The sequence below is a fragment of the Tiliqua scincoides genome, chromosome 2 (assembly GCF_035046505.1).
Source record: "Tiliqua scincoides isolate rTilSci1 chromosome 2, rTilSci1.hap2, whole genome shotgun sequence".
NCBI classification, from domain to species: domain Eukaryota; kingdom Metazoa; phylum Chordata; class Lepidosauria; order Squamata; family Scincidae; genus Tiliqua; species Tiliqua scincoides.
In genome coordinates this window covers 91,572,947-91,595,007 of record NC_089822.1, presented here as the reverse complement: position 1 = coordinate 91,595,007, position 22,061 = coordinate 91,572,947, and the positions used below count along the sequence as shown (strand labels likewise).

Below are 22,061 nucleotides of genomic sequence, written 5' to 3'. Positions count from 1 at the left end.
AGTTTCCCTGCCATTGGCCAAGCAGCATGTGCTGTAACTGCTATAAAGCAGCCTTTGCTGACTCAATGTGTAAGGAAGCAGCAGGGCTGTAATGGCAGGAAAAGTCTCTAGGACCCAGGTCTACCCAGCTGGTAGACTTGGCCTCCCAGTCAACTCAGCCTGCATCATGAGACTAGCTGATCCAAGGAAATTTCTAGTTATCCAAACTTACTTCTGCAGCAACTGTAGTCTTGCAGCTGTGTCCTTAAGCTCCTGTACGCTCCTTTGTGGTAAGCAGATCCACAAGCCAAGAGCTACTGTAGCAGGACAGTTTCTTCTCAGATTTGACACTGTTAAGGAGTGTCATGTACACATTCCTTGGACTGGCACATATGGCTTGTGGGAGTAGCCACAGCCACATGCCCCCAGCATCCTGTGCAAGCAGCGGTCCGGGTGAGATAGGAAAATGTAAAATCACAGGAAATTTCATGGGCGCCCTCTTTGACCCTGGGTCCGGGTACAATTTACAACCTGTATCCCTCCCTCTCCTGGGCCCTGCTGTGCCAAGGTTCCACACCTAATTGAGTATCTGAACATCCACCACATATGTGCAGACTGTGCTGGTAATGCATGGATGTACCACAATGAGAACTTTCAATTAAGGGCTGCTTTAAACCCTTCATTTGAATGACATAAGGAGCAGATCCAGCTGTAGCTCCAAACATCTCCGGCTCTTCAAGGGGATTGGTCAGACAGGGGGCATCTGATTGCCTGCAGGTTTGGTTCTGGCCCTCAGTAAGGCTTAGTCAAGGGAATGTTTGTTCCCTTACCTTGGGGTTGCATTGCTTCTGCATTGGTGTTGGAAAGTTGGATAGGATCGGGCCCTTAGTGTGTCATTCAGTTAGAAACCTGGACAAATAAGCCATCCCCCTCCCAATGAAAGTTCTCAATGAGGAGGAAAGAGTCCTCTTAGACCCACAAGTGGAATCCCTTTGGCCTGCAGGAGACCTTCCACTTTGGAAAAGTAAGAGCAATGTCTAGCCCATGGAATCTAGGAAATAATGACAGGGCAATTCTGACAAATTTTATTTTTCAAGAAACAATAACAAGCAACATGCTTCACCTACATTTCAAACAAACACTGCAAAAATAGAAGACATTTTCCAAGTATGAATTATTTGAGGCAAATAAGGGATTCAACTTCTGTTGCCTAACTGAACAAAAAAAGATTTTCAACACTCCTAAAATGCATAAGGTTTCTCTCCTGAATGGGTTCTCTCATGGATCTTAAGTTTCCCACTCTGATTGTAGGTCATTCCACACTCCTGGCACTTATAGGGTTTCTCCCCTGAGTGGGTTCTATGATGGAGCATGAGATGACCACTCTGACAGAAGCTCTTTCCACAGTCCTGGCACTTATAGGGTTTCTCCTTTGTGAAGGTTCTATAATGGCGTATAAGCATGCTGCTCTCCCTAAAGCTCTTTCCACACTCATGGCACTTATAGGGTTTCTCCCCTGTATGAATTCTGTGGTGGATCTTAAGTTCACCACACTGTCTAAAGCTCTTTCCACACTCCTGGCACTTATAGGGTTTCTCCCCTGTGTGGGTTCTATGATGGAGCATGAGATGACCACTCTGACAGAAGCTCTTTCCACAGTCCTGGCACTTATAGAGTTTCTCCCCTGTGTGGGTTCTGTGATGGTGCATGAGGTGACCACTCTGACTAAAGGTCTTTCCACAGTCCTGGCACTTATAGGATCTCTCCCTTGTGTGGGTTCTGTGATGGCATATAAGCATGCTGCTGTCACTAAAGGTCTTTCCACACTCCTGGCATTTATAGGGTTTCTCCCCTGTGTTGTTTCTATGATGCAGCATGAGATGACCACTTTGACAGAAACTCTTTTCAAACTCCTGGCACTTATAGGGTTTCTCCCCTGTGTGGGTTCTCTCTTGGAGCTTTAGGTTGCCACTATGGCTGAAAGTCTTTCCACAGTCCTGGCACAAACTGTCTCTGCTCTGTGTGGGCTCTTTGCTGTGAAGACTGAGTCTGCTTCCTCTTTCTTTTAATCTGGTTCCAAGTCGATGCTGTTAATATAAGAAAAGAAACACAATAAGAGACCAAAGGAAGAAACTGTAGCTAGTTGGGGAAATCACAAAAGGTGTTGTATGACCAGAACTGTTATGCTTCATTAGAGGCAAAGGGATTCCAGAGAAATAAAGGCCACAACTAGAGGGGAGAAGAAAGAAAGAAAGAAAGAAAGAAAGAAAGAAAGAAAGAAAGAAAGAAAGAAAGAAAGAAAGAAAGAAAGAAATTCTAGTTGAGAATGACATTTCAGATTTAGGGATGATAGGAAACTGTCTCCTCTCAAGTTGTATGTTGTCCAGAAAGGGTGCAGCTGATGAACCATCCAGAAGTCATCACCGCCACTGCAAAGGACACCAGTCATTGTACACTACTTTGTCCAGGCTGCGTTTACTTTTGCAGTGGTCTTGTGACCCAGGCTGCCGTCAGCTGCGATCATTAAGCCAAGGTATCAGAATGTCTCAGCACAAGACAGATCGATGCTGCTTACGCGGATTGTCCCAAGCTCATCAGGGTCCATTATCACGTACTCCGTCTTCTTGATGTTGAGGCAGAGGCCAAACAATGCAAGCTGGTCACTCCAAGCATGTACTTGCTACTCAAGGTCCGCCTGGTTGTCAGATGCGAGAAGAACGTCATCTGCATGGAGAAGTGTCCACGGCGCCGGCTTTTGCAAATCACGGCTGATGACGTCCATCACTGTGATGAACAGGAGCGGAGAGAGCACTGAGGCTTGGCGGACGTTGACGGTAATGCGGAAGCCTTTCAACATTCCAGCGACAGCCTGCTCACAATTCTTTGGATCCTTGTACTAGAGCTTTATCCATCGAACAAGAGTGGCTTTTCCTTCTCTCAGTGCTTCTTGAGCAGAAGACAGGCGGTGTGCCCTGCACCTGTCGTTCCACAGCCATTGACAAAGCCTGCTTGGTTTGCTGTGAATTGGACAATGTTGCAGATGTGGCAGTCGATGATGCTCTTGAAGATTTCAGCTCGTGTTCAGCTCGCCCCATGGAAGACAAGGAGCTTCCAGTGGCACCACGAGGAGGAGCTGACCATCACCATCGTTGAATAATCAAAAAGTGAATCCAGAATTTGGATGACCTGGCTTTCCAAAGGAAACTGGACCCAAAAACATGCCCAGGCTGTGCACTGGTTCTTTCAGAGCACTGGTTCCCAACCTGTGGTCTGTGGATCTCAGGTGGTCCACAAGACCCTAAGAAGTGGTCCACAATGTCTCAGGAAAAAAAAAGTTGCCTGTTGGGATCTGGTCTAGCCCTGGACCCCTGACTTACCCCACAGATGCAGTGGCTACAGGAAGTGGAGCAACAGACACGGGTGAACCTCTCCAGCACATTCCCCCCCCCAGCTCGGGCCACCTGGGAGCCAACTGCACACACCAGCTCAACAGCCGCCTCCCATCCCAGGGGTTGGATGGCAGGCTTTGGCAAGGATGCAGCAGGCTGCGTGACCAGCACGCCTCTGCCAAGGGGGCGGAGGCCATGCGGAGACTCACGGCCTGCATGTACCAAGGTACTAAGGACACTGAGAAGCCCTGACGCCTCCTCGGCCATCCCTGGGCTCTGACGTCAGCGATGGGGCTTCCCAGCACTGGTGGCTGGAGAACCGCTGCCAGTTAGAGTGGCTGCAGGGTTGGCCTCCGAGATGGGGCCAGGAAACTGTGAGGGATAAGAGAGGCCCCAGAGAGGAGGTGGTGGAGAGGGCAGGGTCACTATTAGCCACTAGGGATATTGGGGACAGGCTGGTGGGAACGCCCTTTTGGGGCCATGCAGGGAGGAAGGGGAGGAAGGGGAGGAGTTGTGGAGATGGTCCTTCACAGAAGGCAGTGAGGCCCATAATGACAGCCAGTTGGTGGAAAGGAGAATGAACCATGCACAGCCACAGCTGGCAAAAAAAGCAGCAACCCATAAATCTCTATAAATAATACATCGAATCTCTAATAAATCACCTCTAATTATTACAAATGTAATTGTAATAATTTAATTTTTGTGTGCAGGAGTGGGGTGGGGGTTTCATGTTGTCCACAACAATTCCAATTTTTGCCTCAATGGTCTGTGGCTCCTGAAGGATGGGAACCACTGCTTCAGAGGGAAGGCAACCCTGTCTACAAAAGGACAAACTTCTCCTCCTAGATGGCTCTCCAGAGATAAAAGACCGCTGCAGTCTCAATTTAGTTTCTGTTTGTTAGTTCCAGATCTAACCCATCACTGTCTCTTCCAGGCACAGCTAAAGAATGATCCTGGGTGTGCTTTTCAGACACACATTCACATGTGTGCAAAGGGAAAATTCCTTTGGTATCCTCGGACCCTGTTCAGTTGCCAGTGCACAGCTCAATGGTTTGGAAGGAAGAGGGAAGGAAGGGTGAAGGTGTAGCAGTGGTGAACTTCCCCAGTCCCATGCCCTGGGGCAAAGGTCCACAATGGTGCCGCCCCATGGAATGTTGCCGCCCTCCCGCATGCAAATCCCCCCCACTTACCCTGAGCACGTGGTGCTTCATGCAACTCCAGACACATCAGGGAAGCCTCCTGAAGGTTCCCTGAAGCTTTAAACTGTGCTTCTGGCAAACCAGAAGCACAGTTTCCGACCCCGTCGGGAGCCTCAGAGAGGCTTCCACGGGGTCCTAAAAGCACGCAAGGCGGCACATGCAGGGCATTTGCCCCATCGAGTGAATGGGAGGTCTGCCACCAAGGTGTAGCAAACAAACTTTTACACTGGTGATAATGTCCCAAAAGCAGAGAAAGGGAATCAAAATAAAAAAGCATTTCAGCATTTCTTAGCCATTTGTATGGCAGGGCCATACAACATAAGAGGTTGCTATCCACAGAGGAGAAGACAAAGATGAGGAAATCCTTAAAAAGGAGAGAAAAGGAGCAAACTGGCACAAGGATGGAGACAGAGTAGTAGGGGAGAGGAGGACAAAGGAAAATTTGGAGGCTTACCCAGCAGGAGCTGGGGCAAAAAAACCTGAGTAGTGGGAAGGAAGGGGGAGGGAAAAAGAGGTGGGCGGCTAGCAGGTCAAATGAAAGATCACAGCAGCAACAAGGCAGACATGAGCAAAGGAGAAAAGAACAGAAAATACAAAGGTCGGTTAACTCAGCATCATATATCTTTTTCTCCCATAGATTACTGTTCACACACATACTCTGGACGCATGTGCACTGTGAGGACAAAAAGGAACAGGGACACCTGATTGGTAACAGTTCTTTCGGCACCTGCTTATGCAATGCTGGACCATGGGAATTCACTAATGACTGCCGGTGCATTCTTCACCAATCTGTTCACACGCATGCTTTGGAGACATGTGCACAGTACAGTTACACATTCCCAAAACATGCATGTCTAGGGATCTTGCAGTCTTTGACTGTGATGCACACACCCACAAACTATCACCGTAAGAATAAAAGGAGATGGAAAATCACTCAGAGACCATCCGGTTCCAAGGAACTACTTTATTGAGACTACTACATGAAGTAAAAGTAATAAAATAAAATAAAATATTTTTAGTTAATATAATTTTATTTTTTAAATTATTCACTGTTATTATTTTATTATTATTATTTTAATTTTTAAAATTAATAAGCCCTTAACATAGGTTGGATGGGGGTTTCTTCCATGTGGTATTCATGCTACCTACTTGCTGGACCTCTTGGTCACCTTCCTCCGTCCACCTGTGAAGGATGCTGCTACTGGGCTGATAGTTTCCCCTGTACCAGATGTTATAACCACAAAAAAGGATTAGGTACCCCAAATGAAGGAAATTAAAAAAAAAAATGTAGGACATGACAAAATAAAAGCTAAAAACACTTGTAAATTGATTTTGTGTGCTTAATTAAAACAATATATTATTATTAAATTTAGAACTTATGTTTTGAATAATTTATTAGATGTAATTTATTCATTACAAGGAGGCTCTGTGCTGCCTGCTCACAGGGAAAAGGAGGACATTTAAGTTCTTTTAAGTTCCAGGACACAAGGCTAAAAAAGAGGACAAGTCCTGGAAAAAGACATGGTCACCCTGCCTGTAACCTTGTATGGGCTTTGAGAGAGGGTTATGCAGCACTTCCTGCTTCCTCCTCATAGGACAGCTTCCTTGGGTTACGACATCCTCCAGTGGCTACGAAGACAGAGCCCTCAGCCTTGCATCCTACCACTACCATCTCACTACTGGCACTGACTAAACCCCTTATACTGCAGTCTGCCTTATAGACATGTGTAGCCCCCACCCCCTTTCCAGCCCACAACCTGCCTCTCCCGTGTCCTTGTCACCTGGGCAACCAGGAATCCTGCCTTGGGAGAGGCATACGTAGTGTGGTCCATAGGACCCACTTGTGGTTCACCTACAGGCAGCAGTGCTCACTGTACGGTTAGTTACTGGCCATATACAGTGGTGAATCTCCTGATTGCCACCACAAATGCCACTGCAATGTTGTTGTCATTGTGCACTATGGAGCTGCCGAAGAGCTGAAGGCTCTGTGTACACATCAGCAGCTCCTTGGAGGCCCTGCAAGAGCAGGTAAGGTGGTGGAAAGGGCAATGTGGGACAGGACTGGGTGGGGAGCTGGGAGCATATGGGGCAGTTTGGGAGCAGGAAGGGGTGGATCTTGATGGCAGCAGTGTATGTAAGGTTCTATTCCCCTTTCCTGGCCCAGGCTCATCCCCAAGGTTCCAAGGAGACCCACAGGCAGGCAGGCAGGCAGGCAGTCCACTGGAGGTAAATGCAAATATTTAAGAAAGATAAAGTGGCAAAAAGCAGGGTTGTTATCTGACCCTGTACAATATTTTCTTTCGCTGGAGGAACATTTTTAGGTATCTGTTGCAGTCCGCAACGGAGGATGGCATTCTCTGAGACAGGGAAAACTCACTTGTGCTTTAAGACAAGGTACTTCTTCCTATTGCTCAGCATCTCAGCTCACCCCTCATAGCCCACATTGGGCTCAACAGAGTCAATTAAGGAGACAGGGAACTTGAAGGGTCTTTCCTAACCTTCATTCCCCTCTTAGAGCCCAATCCTGTGCTCAGTGGCACGGCTCCGTGCCGCCGAGCACTGTCGCAAACATGCCGTAAGGCACATTTGCCAGCCTCACCGCCAAGTAGCCGCCGGTGGTAGCCCAGCGCCGGCTGGTGCTGGGCTAGCGCGGGGCGGTCACCCAGCTTCTGCGGCTCAGTGGTCTCCCGGACCACTGAGCAGCAGCACGGCAAGCGGGGGCAGGGAGGAGGTGTTCCAGGGAGGGGGGAGGGTGGCAGGGGGGCGGAGAGAGGGCGAGGAAGAGGTGTGATGGGAGGTGTGACACGGGGAGGGGGGCGGGCTGGAGGTGTGCCTGTGGGAGGGATGGGCAGCGGGTCTGCTCCGCAGGATCCAAGGCACTTGTGTAGGGCGGTGCGCCCTACACGAGTGCCTTTACCTTACTGCCGACCTTTAGGTCGGCGGTAAAGTGAGTAGCCCCATTGCGGGGCTGCTAACCTTACTCAGGGGAAGGGGATGAAAGTCCCCTTCTCCTGAGGCACCTCCCGCAGTAGCCCAGTAGGTGTAGGATCTGGCGGCAGCCCTTCTCGGTGCCTCTGAGCCTGGGCAGCTCAGGATTGGGCCGTTAGTCTAAACGCAGAAATTTCCCAAAATCCTACTCCAGGTTGCCACCTGTAGCAGAGTCCTAGGTCTCAAAGAGGATTTTCAGTAAAGCAGGAGAAGGTGAACTTAGGAAGTTAGGAAAGTGAATCACTCCCCCCTTTGGGAGGGGGTATCCCCTATTATACGTTTTTAGGGGCTACCTGAAACTAAAGAGAGGGCTAAGCTTTCCTGCTAACAGACCATGCTTCATGTGAGAACTAAAGTCTGATTCAGGTGATTCAGCAATTCCTCTAGAATTTACAACATTATCCGTCTAAGTCTATTCTCTACAGCCCCCTGCACTGACATAGACATGCCAAGGAAGCTTGCACTGCATCCTGCATGCGGGGGAGGGGTGGATTGTGACATATGTCTAAAGAAAGGGAGAATGCAGGCAATTGGAGCAGGGAGTCTTCTGCACTGGGTGCTACCCTTTCTGCCTTCATCATGCCTCCAATCCTTCCACCGTTCCGCCCTTTCCCCACCCCGTTCCATTCTCCCCCTGTCCTGTTTGCCCCCGCCCCCCTGACCTATCTTCATTGGTAGGTACTCTGTCCCTCCACTGCACACGGGGTTATTCCAGCATTACCGCCTGCATTCCAGAAGTCCACAGCTCTGCACACTATTGGAAGGCCACTGGCAATTGCCGTAAAGCGCACCCCATCACTAGAATGCTAGTTCTGCTAGCAGGGAGAGGGAAAAGAATTGGGCCATTACGGATCTCTCACGGAACCTTCTTTTGTAGCTTGATGGGCCTTGATGGATCATCCTCAGTCCTAAATGGGAGCTGGTAATCCGTAGCACCTTACCAAGGGTGCAAAAGCTACCTAAGGAGGCCAGTTACTTTATCAGTGTGGACTGCTTGACTGAATTTGGCCATGGAGTTGATGAGGCCACCTGCAGTTGGAGAATATTCTTTTATATTGCTAACAACTTTGTTTACTCCAAGTCAGAAAACTCTCAGGCTGTGGCTTTTGTTCATGAACTGGGTAAGCAAGGTGCAGTCACTCAGGAAATTTGCTTCTTTCACTTTTCTGGCTTGATTGGGCGGGGGGGGGGATTGTTCTGACAATTAAAAATGCGGTCTTCCTCTAGGTTTGTGAGATCTGAGGCCTCCTGCCATCTGTCTAGTTTCAAAGTCATGCCACTGGCTTGGGTTTCATTGGACAATATTGGACCTGAAGAATTTGTCACCATCTCTTGTAGATACTTCTCAGAGCTTTTCACAAATTACATTTCTCAGAATCCTATAACTGTCACAGTAGTATGCTGATATAAACCTGCAGTGAACATTATTTTCCTTCTCTGATCTGTACTCCAACCTCTGCCCTCCCCAGACATTTTTCATTCCTGTACATTCTACATGAGATGTTCCAAACTACCAAGAGACATGTCCCCCAATGCTCTCCCATCTGAGCTCTCAATACCACTCCACTATTTATGCAGGGATATTCTCTTTCAGGTGGGTCCTGCACACAGGTAGAGAGCTCAAACACAGAAGGAAGTGCCCTCCAAAACACATCCACCTCCTCCAAAGGGCAGGCAAGGGACCTCCACTAATTTCTGGCACCATGTCCCCAGGTTGTGGCTACCCTCCTCATCAAGGGACCTAGCTCTGGGCTGGCCAGGATGTGGGACCATCAGGCATTGCAGCAGCCATGCCCAGGTCATGCAGCCTGGCCACCAACTCCCCTCAGCAATACCCACTGGAGCTGGGAGCATCTATCTATTAATGGCCAAAGGATCCTCCTTACCTACAAATATCACATTTTCATAATTCTCCATCGTGACGGACTCATACAGGCACCTTTGGCATGGATTCAGCAGAGCCCACTCTTCACTGCTGAAATACAACGCTATGTCCACAAATGAAATCAGGCTCTGAAAGAAGATGGAGAAGTGTCCTATTAGCAACTCAGCCTAGGTCTTGACTGCAGTCCAAGGGGAGAAGTGAGGAAAATCTGTGTGTTTCCTGCCTGTGAGAAAGGGGTGCGCATGTCACGTTCAACCCACATACTCCAACCACCAACATGCACACACAATGGAGCCCTAAGGAAAGCTACTAGAAGGAGGAGGAAAAGAGAGGGGAGGAGAGAGGAAGGAGAAGCACAGAGCAGAGAGGGGAAAGAGAGGGAGCAAGGTGAGAAGGGACAGAGCTGGATTAGCTGGGCTTTCTAGAGGAACCCTGCATTAGAAAAGGAAGATTTTGGGGCTATAGGGAAAGGGTTAAGTCAGGGGGTTAGCCGGAAGGAAACTATTATCATCCAGACCAGGGGTGCCCAAACCCCGGTACGGGGGCCACTTGCGGCCCTCAGGGGCTCTTAATCCGGCCTGCGGGGAGCCCCCAGTCTTTAATGAACCTCTGGCCCTCCAGAGACTTGCTGGAACTCATGCTGGCCCAACACAACTGCTCTCAGCATGAGGACAACTATTCGACCTCTCACCTGAGCTGTGGGATGAGGGCTCCCTCCACTACTTGCTGTTTCATATCTGTGATGCAGTAGTGGCAGGGAAGGAAAGGCTGGCCTTGCTTTGTGCAAGGCCTTTTATAGGCCTTGAGCTACTGCAAGACCTTCATTCATTCCTATAAGTTCCATCTCTAAAATATTCATTTATGTAAATTTATTCAAATTTGAAATGTAAATTAATTCTTTTTTTCCCCCGGCCCCCAACACAGTGTCAGAGAGATGATGTGGTTCTCCTGCCAAAAACTTTGGACACCCCTGATTCAGACTGAGGTGAAAAGACTGTGGCTGGGAATGTTACAGGAGGAGAAGCTCAAGCTGTGCCCTGCAAATCTCCCTTACCTGGCCTGGATGAGCGGCAGCCATTTTGTTCCTCCACAGGGTTTGGTTTGATTCTCGACTACCTGACAGGGAGAGAAAGGAGAACTGCATGAGGTTTTTGACCTGGCAAACCTGCTTCATGGACAAGCCAGAATTCCTTTCCACTATGTGGGGAGATGGCTGCAGAGGAGACTGGGCTGATTCAGGGAGGAGCATCTTACTCCCGATGGCTGGAAGCTGACTGTCTTTGAATGCAGAGGCTGCCTTGGCTGGAGGAGGGTTGGGAGAGGAGCTCTGCCTCTCTGCACTGACACGGGGGGCTCCAGCAGACACCCTGATCTCTGCCTCAGGAGAAGTGATGGTTTCATAGGGGAGGCAAGGGCTTGGGGGGCAGAGGGACAGGATCCCCCAAGGGGGCTGCATGAGGCCTTCAACCAGGCCTGTGGCTGCCAGTCCCACCAGGCTCCCTCCACAGGGAGGAGGAGAGTCCAGCAGCCCTTCCTGGGCTTCCCAGTGGAGCCTCCAGCCCAGCTCAGTCTCCCTCATCCCTCTGCACCCAGAGCCTGCCACTCCCTCCCTAGCTGGCCTCCTCCACACACCTGCTCCAGGCCTCCCTCTCTCCCTGGGCTCAGGCCTCCCACTCCCTCCTTCTCCCAGCCTCTGGCAAGGCCTCCTCCTCCTCTTAGGGTCACAGCAGGGCCTCTTGGTAAATGTAGTCCCCAGGCCCTGCAGACCCTTTACACATCATTAGTACATCAATCTCTGCCATTAGCCTTCCCTGCCCCTTTTTTCCATCTCTCCTGCACAGAGTGGCCTTCAGGGGTTGACAATTCCCCCTGAGCATTGAGGTCCCTCCATGCTGAAGTCAGTCAATCCTACAGGAAATCAACCCTGATTAAGCAGAAGCTCAAATACTTTGGCCATCTCATGAGAAGGAAGGACTCCTTAGAAAAGACCCTGATGCTGGGAAAAGTTGAAGGCAAAAGGAGAAGGGGATGGCAGAGGATGAGATGGTTAGATAGTGTCACCGAAACAATGAACATGAATTTGGACAAACTCCAGAAGTTAGTGGTAGACGGGGGGCCTGGCGTGCTGTGGTCCATGGGGTCACGAAGAGTCAGATATGACTTAATGACTGGACATCTTCATCATCATCCATGCTGAAGAAGGCAGCAGGTACCCTTGGCAGCCTCTGCTTTTGCATTGGGAGGGGTACCTACCACAGGGTCAGGCCATATTTGTGCTCAGGGGCTGGATGTGGCCCATCTGATTTACAGGATCAGTATGGAAAGGTTGAAACACTGGAGACTCGGGGAGGGGGGGAGAGTTGATTTTTTGTTTGTTACTTAAACATCAGTTTTTAACAAATGCACAGGTTGGGAATGAATGAGAGAGGGCTACAAAAGCCAGCATTATCAGTGCTGGCTCCAAAGCAGCATCAGTCCTGGCTTCCCCAAGCCAACATGCCCAAAGCAAACAAGGCCAGATCCTGCCTCTGCCAGCTCCTCTTTCCAGAAACGCTTACCGCCTGCTTGACTGGCTCTTTCAGCAGCAGACTGGCTTTCCCACACCTCCTTGCATATGAACACATTCTGGGGACAGCTCACAAACAGGACTGAAGGGCTTGTTTCTTTGGGGCTTGGGTCATTTAATCAAGTCGCCTTGGACAATTGGACTGCAATAACAAGGTTTTTATGGGAGCAAAAAGGCTTTTCCCAAGGCAAGCAGGCATTGCTAAAATGAACATCTTCATTTTGTTTGCCTTGAAAACTGCTGTTTTCAGGTACTTGGGGTTATCCAGTGTTCCCTATTGCAAGGAAAGAAAATTACCATGGGAAATATAATGTGGCAACAGGTAGCATGACTAAAATTGATAATGTTAGGTGCTATATTGCATTTAAAAAAAACAACCCTGTCATTTTGGAGCTAGAAATTAATTCAGGTTCCAGGGAGCTGTGAGCTGCAGTAAATGTGGAATACATAAGATTCCAAGGGTATGCACTCTTACCTGGGAGCCAGCATTGGATTACCTGGGGCAAAGCACTGCACTGGGCCCCCCTGTTCATCACCTGATAGACCAGAGGTGTCCAAACATTTTGGGAGGAGGGCCACATCATCTCTCTAACACTGTGTTGGGGGCCAGGAAAAAAAAGAATTAATTTACATTTAAAATTTGAGTAAATTTACATACATTTGCATAAATGAATATATTAGAGATAGAACTTATATGAATGAATGAAAGTCTTACAATAGCTCAAGATCTATAAAAGGCCTTGCACAAAGCAAGGCCGGCCTTTCAGGCACTGCCACTGCTGCTTCATAGACGTGAAACAGCAAGAAGTGGAGAGAGCCCTTGGCCCATAGCTCATGCAAAAGGTTGAACAGTTGGCCTCGTGCTGAGAGCAGTTGCATCGGGCCAGCATGGGCTCCAGCAAGTCTCCGGAGGGCCAGAGGCTCATTGGAGACTGGGGTCCCCAGGGGCCACAAATGGCCCCCAGACCAGGGTTTGGCATCCCTGTTCTAATGTCTTCCTCAGTATATGATTTAACTCAGGAGTGTCCAAAATTTTTGGCAGGAGGGCCACGTCGTCTCTCTGACAGTAAACATAAGTTTACATAAATGAATATATTAAAGATGAAATTATATGAATGAATGAAGGTCTTGCAATAGCTCAAGGCCTATAAAAGTCCAAGGCTGGCCTTTCCTTTGCTGCCCTACTGCATCACAGACATGAAACAACAAGCACTGGAGGAAGCCCTCATCCCACAGCTCATGCGAGAGGTCAAACAGTCGCCCTCACACTGAGAGCAGTTGCGTTGGGCCAGTGTGGGCTCCAACAAATCTCCGGAGGGCCAGAGGCTCATTGGAGACGGGGGGCTCCCTGAGGGCCGCATTGAGAGGCCTCGAGGGCCACAAGTGGCCCCAGGGCTGGGGTTTGGGCACCCCTGATTTAACTAGTTGGATCAATTAAATCATGGATGGGTTTGTGACCCTATAAGGACTTTGCTCCTCCCCAAGATAGTTTGGTGCCTGAAGTAAAGCACACACATGGTGCCCTCGCCTAAGTGCTGCCTAATGGTGCCCCGAGTCATCTGCTTGAGGTGCCCACTTAATCCTTCTTAATGGTGGGGTCAGCCTTGAACAAACTCCATAGGAACTGTTGCTCTGAGCACTTTAAAATGTAATAAATGAAATCTTGGGTCTTACTACATCCATTTGCTGAAGCAAAGATCATCTCGTGCAGGCTTTAGTCAAGAGCAGTGCTGAGCTGCTGCTGCTGCTGCTGGTGTACATGTGAAGTGGGATGGGATTATAGCCGTGTATGCAGTATGACGCATGAGTACCGACTTCTTGGGTTGAGTATTACTTGACACCGATGCATTCATCACGCTGTAGAACAAAGATCGTGTTTGCATTATAAATCTGAATGCAGGATTCCATAACTGTAGACAACAGGTGCACCCACACTTGACACAGCAATGTGTCCAACTGGTATGCAACCTTTTCATTTGAAACTAATCTCTTGCTCTAGCAAGAGTGACTGAAAAGAGGGTATGAAGAGGTGGCGGGTTGCCGGTGGCTTTAATTACTTTCAATTCAAATCTGTTCTCTTCGCAGCTTTAAGCTGCTCACTTCTATCTGTCTCCTTAGTTCTTAGATCTGAAAATGAACAGTTGTCCATGACTTACTGTGAGTTAGTGCCATTAAAGCTGGTCAGAATTTGGCACTTACAATTTTACACCTTTGATACTTCTCATGTTGACTGCCACCTGTACAGCTCTTTTGATGTTGCATGTATTTACTCCCCCATATGCTGCTGAACGACCTGGTACGTTTCGTTTGCTCTCTCTCTCTCTCTCTCTCTCTCTCTCTCCATATAGGTCCTTTAAGGTGAATGGCAACATGCCTGAGAGTGGAGAAACAGGCATCTGTTTGGGGACCATCACAATTCGTCTGGACTGTCAGCATTCATATGTTGACTTTTCCCACTTGCTCCCAAGTGGTGAAGTTCCAGGAATTGCAAGGTTTCTTTCTTTCTTGAAAGAGAGTGCATGGGAGACTTATAGCGTCTTTAACATTTGGTTCACTTATAGATATAAAAAATGGTAAATAGCACATGCTTTATTTAGTAGTTACTGAATCAGAACTGAACCCGTGAGGCAAAAAGATACTAATGAATCAGAACTGGAATTGAACCAGCTGAATTTTTCATTGTTCAGGTTCCTGAAGCCAACATCTATAAGGAAGAATGAAAGATGAATAAAGTTTTAGGGCAGTAATGCTAATGTTGGATTCGCTCCATTTTGGATATTTCTTCATAGTTCAGAAAAAAAGGAGGGTAAGGCCCAAATCCTAACCAACTTTCCAGCACTGGCACAGGTATGCCAATGGGACATGTGCTGCATCCTGCAGTTGGGTGTCACTCACAGAGGCCTCCTCAAAGTAAGGGAATATTTGTTTCCTTGTCTTGGAGGTGCATTGTCCTTATGTCAGTGCCGGAAAGAGAAGTAGATAAGTTGCTCAGAGAGAGGAGATGCAGATCTGTTCCCTGTTCATATATAACAAAACAGTAAGGCGTTGCTGTTCCTGAGGAAGCCTCGTGGCATACATCTCTCTCCAGTTTCCATCTCTGGGTTGTTGTAGGAATTTGTTGTAGGCATGGATGTCAGGAGAGTGCTGTCACTTGTTGCTATTTGTGTCACAAACAGTATCCAGTGGGGGCACATGATGTTAGTAGAGCCACATTCCACTTGCCAGAGACATTCACGTTGGTGAGAATGAATTGGCACAGTGTGTTGGGGAAAATGAAATATCCAGCCCTACCTTGAAGGAAACCATCTGATGTCCTGTTCCCATCTCCCGTCTCAATAAAAGAATGGCAGTTGCAATTCGGTTGTGCTAAAATGCTTCAGCTGGAACATTTGAAATGACCTCTGAAATGACTTGTTGCCCTCTCCCATTGCATCCTGGAATCAGTGGCATAGCTAAGTGCAGAAGTTAGCAATTGTGCCAGGCAACAAGCTTTAGGGGGGCAACAAGCTGAACTTGACATTAGTGGCCAAAATTGTGAAAACCTTTGTATGTACGAGTAATACCATCATGTTATACATCATTGGAAAGGTAATTTAATGCTGAATGCATTGAAACAAACTGCACTGGAATGTCTGTATTCTATCAAAAGTTATGGCCAATTAACCAGAAAACTTTTTATTTATTTACTTAATAAAGTAAATTTGATTTTGTTGTGGGGCTACAAAATCTTCTTTGACCCCAGGTAGCAGATGCCTTAACTATGCTACTGCCCCATTTTTCACTTTTTTAAAGTCTGGGTGTGACATCACTTCCGGGGCATCATTTTGCACTCGGCACCAGGCTACACTTTCATTAGCTACACAACTGCTTGGAACCACCTTGGGTGCCCTTCGGGGAGAAAGGCGGCATACAAATCCAATAAATAAATAAATAAATAAATAAATGCTTTCTCGTTATGGTAAGTATGGTAAAGAGTAATGTAAACATAATACATTCTGGAGCTATACCAGGTAGTGATCCCTACCATACAATGGTAGTCACATGAATAATGGCTTGATACTGTTGTGTGTGTCTGTGTGTGTTTATTATAGTTGTTCCTATATGAAACTGTAAATACTTAAAAAAAATAAGTAATTCCTATTTATGTACTTTAATTATATTTGGTAAAAATTAATTGGCCAATATTTAGCAGTGGCGGAGCTCCCATTCATTCGATGGGGCAAACTGCTCATGTGGGCACTGGCGTCACTAGGGGGGTGCGAGCTGCACCTGGTGACGCGCCAGGGGTAACGCACCCTGGGGGAGGACGCGCTGACTTCGCGGCTTTTGGAGCTACCCCATCATGCCACACACCGTTGGATGCAGAATGGCCAGTGGAGTGCAATGCAAAAAACGGAACTGAAATCGATCCTTTCCTTCAAAAGTTATGGTCAAAAAACTGGAAAGAAAAAATGCATGGAGCCCTATGGAAAGTGAAAGTGAGCCATATCGCACGTTTACTCTCGAGTAGGCGTACTTGCCATAGTCCTTCGGAAAGGGCAGGCTGAGAGGAATCCAAGGACAACAGAATGGTCCCAATCCAATGAATGTAGCCCCCAAAAACAGAAAAGGGAGGAGGTCCCTCCCTCCCAGCCCTATGGAAAGCAAAGCAGCCTCACGGTCACATCATGGTAGGCAGACCAGCCTTGGCTGGTGGTCAGGCCAGGCAAAGGGGAATATGAGGACACCAGAATGGTCCCAATCCAATGGAACTGAAGCTCAACATATGTTCCAGAAAGCAGCCTCCCCCTCCCCCCTCTAAAAAGGACAAAAAAAGAGGCTTGAATGGTCAGGGGAAAGTTTTCTATTTTGCACTTGCAAAGCCAGGTGGGTCTTTATCTTGATATGCCTGAAATAGAGGAACTTTAAACTGGGCACTGGGAGGGCTGGAAATGTCACTGATTCTTTTTGGGGGTTGTTATTGCGGGCAGGCTACAGAGTAAGCTCTACTATGGGACTTACTTCTCAATAGACATGCATAGGCTTGGGCTCACAGACTGCAATCCTACCCACACTTTCCTGAGAGTAAGCCCCATTGACCACTGTGGGACTTACTTCAGAGTAGATTCACTTGGTGGAACAGGACTGGCTCCCCCTTATTATTTCTTTTAATTTAATTATTTATAATTATTTATTTTAATTTGCTTGATGATGTCACTTCTGGCCATGACATCACTTCCAATGGGTCCTGGACAGACTGTCATTCTAAAAAGTGGGTCCCAGTGCTAAAAGTTTGAGAACTGCTGCAATAAGGTGTTAGTAAGTTGACACGGGATGTGTGTGAGTGTGAGACTTTACAAGTTTTGAAAATCACTACAATCAGAATTTGGAGGAATAATACCATCATGTTATATATCAATCAATGTGTAATTTCATGCAGACTGCAATGAAACAAACCACATTGAAATATCTGTGTTCTAACAAAAGGTAAAGCCAAAAAAACAGTGGGGGCGGGGCGATGGCACATCACCACGCCCACCACCTGGGGAGCTGCCCCGCCTGCTGCATGGGGTGACGCGTAGGCCTTCCGCACCAGGTGACGAAAATCCTAGTGATGCCACTGCATGCAGGAGCTTTGTGTGCCTTTAGGACCCCACGGAAGCACAGTTTAAAGCATCGGGAAACCTCAGAGAGGCTTTCCCATTGCGTCCTGAAGTCACGCAAGGCTCCGTTGTGTTCTAGCTAAGTGGGGGGGGGTGGATTTGTGGGGGCAGCAACATCCTGCGGGGAGCACCATTGAAGACCTTTGCCCTGAGGTGCAAGGCTGGAGAGGTCTGGCACTAATATTTAGTCGTATACATTTAATTTAAAAAGAAACAAAACCATTAACCTCAGTTGAGATTTTTTGAATTAAATTTAACCATTCCTTTAAAAGTATATACTGGACTGAATTTTAACAGAAGATTTAGAGCCCAATCCTGGGCTCAGTGTCATGGCTTTGTACCTCTGCGCACTGTCGCAAACCTGCCATAAGGCCTCACCGCCAGGGTATCATCCCTGCTAGCCCAGCACTGGCCGGTGGTAGGTGTGTAGGAGGGTGTGTGCGCCCAGCCTCCACAGCTCGGCAGTCTCACGGTAAGCAGGGTGGGTAGGGGGGTGGGTAGGAAGTGTTCTGGGGAGGGGCGAGGCCAGCAGGGGGTGGAGAGAGGGGGGAGGTGTGATGGGGAGGTGGGGGCGAGGAGGGGGGCGTCTTCGCTGTCTTTACTTTTGGTCGGTGGTAGTAGTGAGTAACCCCATTGCAGGGCTGCTTCCCTTATCCAGAAGAAGGGGATGAAAGTCCCCTTCTCCTAAGGTGCCGGCTATGGAAACCCGAGGTGCACAGGATCCGGCGGCAGCCATTCTCAGTGCCGCTTAGGCTGGGCACCCCGGGCAGCTCAGGATTGGGCTGTTAGTCAACACAAAAAAAGCATATTTATAGCACCATAAGGAAAGGATAGGACTGAAAGATAATAAGATGCTCTTCAGGTGGATTATTAACTGGGAATTTGGTTGAGTGAGCTAAATTGCATCGTGCTGCAGGAATCAGACTAACTTCCTGTGCGGGTAGCGTGGTTTGTCAGGCAGACGAGGCTATTACATGGCATTGTAAGCACCATGATCAGCCCACACATGCACCATATTCTGCAGATAATCCTGGTTTTGGCATGATAGTTGAAAAACAACTTCTCTGGATCCCAGCTCTGATACATGGAAATAAGAGTTGACTCATACTAACACCTTATTGGTTCCCTGCTGTGTCATAATAACACCTCTTTGGCTCTCAGAACAATCGGTCTCATAGGTTAGTTTTGAGTTAAAGAAATCAACTTTTTGTTACATACGGCAGTTGTGTTTTCCCTTTCTGGTTTTGTCCATATCCTTGCATAGAATACAAATATTTCAACACAGTTTGTTTCCATGCATTCTTCATGGAATTCAGCATTGAATGAAATATAACATTTCCAAATTTCCAAATATTATTCCAAAAACCCAGTATTTCACAATTGTAACCAGTAGTGGTGTCACCCCCTACCCAAGTGCATCACCTGGTGTGGTCTGCACTTCCACACTCTCCTAGTGATGCAACTGGGCTAGAACAGTTCTCCCTAATACAGTAGTTTCCTGTTTGCAGAAAGAGTGTTTTTATTAGTATTCTGAACTGAGGGAAGCATTGAAAACTGATATCTCCACCTCCTGTCCATTCTACAATCTCATTCTGTTGCTTGCATCAGCCAGGCCTTGGTGAAGTTCCTTAGAATCCCAGAACTGGCTAGGCAATTAGCAGGGACCATATGATTCATCTTGTATTTAGGATGACTTTTAAATGGCTGACTTCGGCATGAGGATGAGGATTCTTCCTATGGATTCATTTGCAAACAAGCTTCTAATGGTAATTATTTCGTCTCTGAAGGGACAAAGTTAAATGCCGCCTTGCTAAATCCATCCAATTACACTGCAATTGTCTCTACAGGTCACATGGGACTTCCTTTGATTTTCCAAGGTTGTGAAAATTCAAGCTTATCCATGTAGGTGGGCAAGCCAGTCTACATGGTGGTAGTTATATATTTTTTTTCCTTCTTAAAGAGGAAATATCTCTTACTGTACCTCACTGTAGGCTTTTGTTATCCTTTCCAGTTCTCTTCCCAGAAGCTATAGCAGTTCTAATAATTTTGAAAAATGAGAACACTGAAAAGGTATTATGGATGCCCCAAGCAAACTACCTTTGTATTATAGTACTTTTCTTAGCTATACTGTTTGTGCATATGGCCCAAGACTGCACTTTAGCTAAAATTCAGCTTGGAATTACTATGATTTGCTTTTCACGAATCTCTCTGCTAGCTACATATCTGTATATAGCAGGAGAGGCATAACCTTGGGCAGGTAAGCTAAACAACATGAGTTCCATAGAACAAAGTTAGGAATTGAACTCTCTCTGTTAAATGGGGCTGTGTGGAGTTAGACTGTCAAATATTGCTAGTCGCTGCCATAGAGAAGACTGGAAATAGTAGTAGTGTCCCTTGGGAAACCAAGTCCCATGGGATAGCAACACTATTTAAGCAGTATAATTGTGCTCTGAATAATAATTACTCCTCAGCAGAGCTTTAACCAGTGTTGGGTTCCCTAGTATTAGTTATTCTTGGTTGTGCACTGTCTGCCAAAAGTAAATCTAACTTATAAAATTAATTATACCGCATATGCAGTTGCCCGATACAGAGTCAAGCATCCTGGATGCTTAGCCCAATATTATCTAGCCTGACTAACTGAGCTCTCCGATAATTTGCATAGGGGTATTTTCCTTTTCTGCTCCTTGAGATGCTACAGTCTGGAGCAGGGGTGGGCAAACCCTGGCCCAGGGCCATTTGCAGCCCTCAATCCGGCCTGCTGGGAGCCCACAGTCTCCAATGAACCTCTGGCCCATCAGAGACTGTTGGAGTCTGCGCTGGCCCACGACTGCAGGTCGCGACCACCAGACACAAGCTGCAGGCCGAGTTAGAGTGAGGCCTTTTATAGTCTCCATGTGTTTTGGGCAGGAGGGCAGGAGGTCTGGTCTAGAGGGTCGAGCTTCCATTTGCCTGAAGATAACATCCGAAGGTCACCAGTTCAAGGCCACCGGCTCCGTGAGCGGCCAAGCCTAGCCGAGTTATTCCACCTGCTCTTTGGCCACCCTTCAAGTGAGATACGAAGGAGCTGCTTGTCAGCCTGCGTGGGAGGAAACTGGAGGCCAGAATGTGATACCAGATCATAAAAGATCCATCTGAAATGTTGTGGTTCTTGAAAGACAGAACCTTCTTCAATTGTAAAAATCCCTACAGGGATTTAGAATCAGCCTGCCTATGTAAACCACCTTGAATTAAAGTCTGAGGAGAAATTTGATGACCAAGAAAGGCGGTATATAAATACCTGTATTATTATTATTTTATTATTTCTCCTGGGCATTATTTGAACCCCCCCTCCTATTGCCTCTGAACAACTTATGTCTCCATGTGTTTCTGGCTTGGTGTGGCTTGGTCTGTATGCTTTCACTAGGCAAGAGGTGTGTGGCAAACAGTTCATGGTTCTACATGCCTGTATTTTAGCTCTCATGTGTATTATAAATAAGCTCAGTAAAATTCATTCATTCATTTAAGGTCTGTCTCTAATGTATTTATGTAGATTTATTCAAATTTGAAATGTAAATTTCTTTTTTCCCAGCCCCCGACACATTTTCAGAGATATGATGTGACCCTCCTGCCAAAATGTTTGCCCAACCCTGTTCTGGAGGACTGCGCTGGCCTTTCTGCATGCAAAATAGGTGCATGCAAAATAGGTCAATCTGTGGGCCCACATACCACATCATTGCAAGCACGCTCTTCAGGTCTGTCCTCGCCCTCTAGAATTGTGTATATCCTGGCAGTTGCCAAATGGACACGTTGAATCAAGTGGCCTATCTGGAGGTTAAGCCTCATTTCGTGGCATTTCCCTCTCCCAGTGTTACTCTGTAGCACCACAATTGTCCATTAGACTTTTCTTTCATACTGTCATATGTAACATGCATACAGTTGACTCACACCTTGCATGTGATGGATCTCCATGAATTCAATTTCACCCGGCTGGCAAACCAAAACCAAAAAAAACCAGCAATTAAAATAGTGCAGGAAATTCTGCCCAGCATTCTGGAGAAGGAAACTGCTGTGGGGTTTCAGTTCCTGCCTGTGTCTCATCATTTTTAAAGAGACAGTATGCATTTTACAGATGTCAAGGCAATTTTGAGTATAAGCTTTACATGCTGACTCTGGAATGTAACCCTCACGTAAGATGTAGGCCGACTGTCTAAGTCTAAGTCTAAGGATAAATCTGAGGACCAAGAAAGGCAGTATAGAAATACCTGTATTATTATTATTATCCATTCCTGGACGTCTGGGACAAGCATGCTTGATGGGCATGTTCTCTCTTCCTCACTGCACATAGGAGAGCGATCAGGTGGAAAAATGTAATTGAAATCAGGTGTTTCAGAAGAAGTATAATGAAGATCAATTGGGCAATTACTAAATGAGTAC

General features: G+C 47.2%; 1 protein-coding gene across 1 annotated transcript in view; it reads right to left on the bottom strand.

The window, feature by feature from the left end:
* Positions 1-1,220: 1,220 nt before the first annotated feature.
* Positions 1,221-22,061, bottom strand: part of LOC136638587 (zinc finger protein 585A-like) — a 904,673-nt gene continuing 883,832 nt past the window's right edge. The window contains exon 7 of the mRNA XM_066612623.1: positions 1,221-1,976. Coding sequence (XP_066468720.1) covers positions 1,221-1,976 — 756 coding nt within the window. The remainder of the gene's footprint in view (positions 1,977-22,061) is intronic.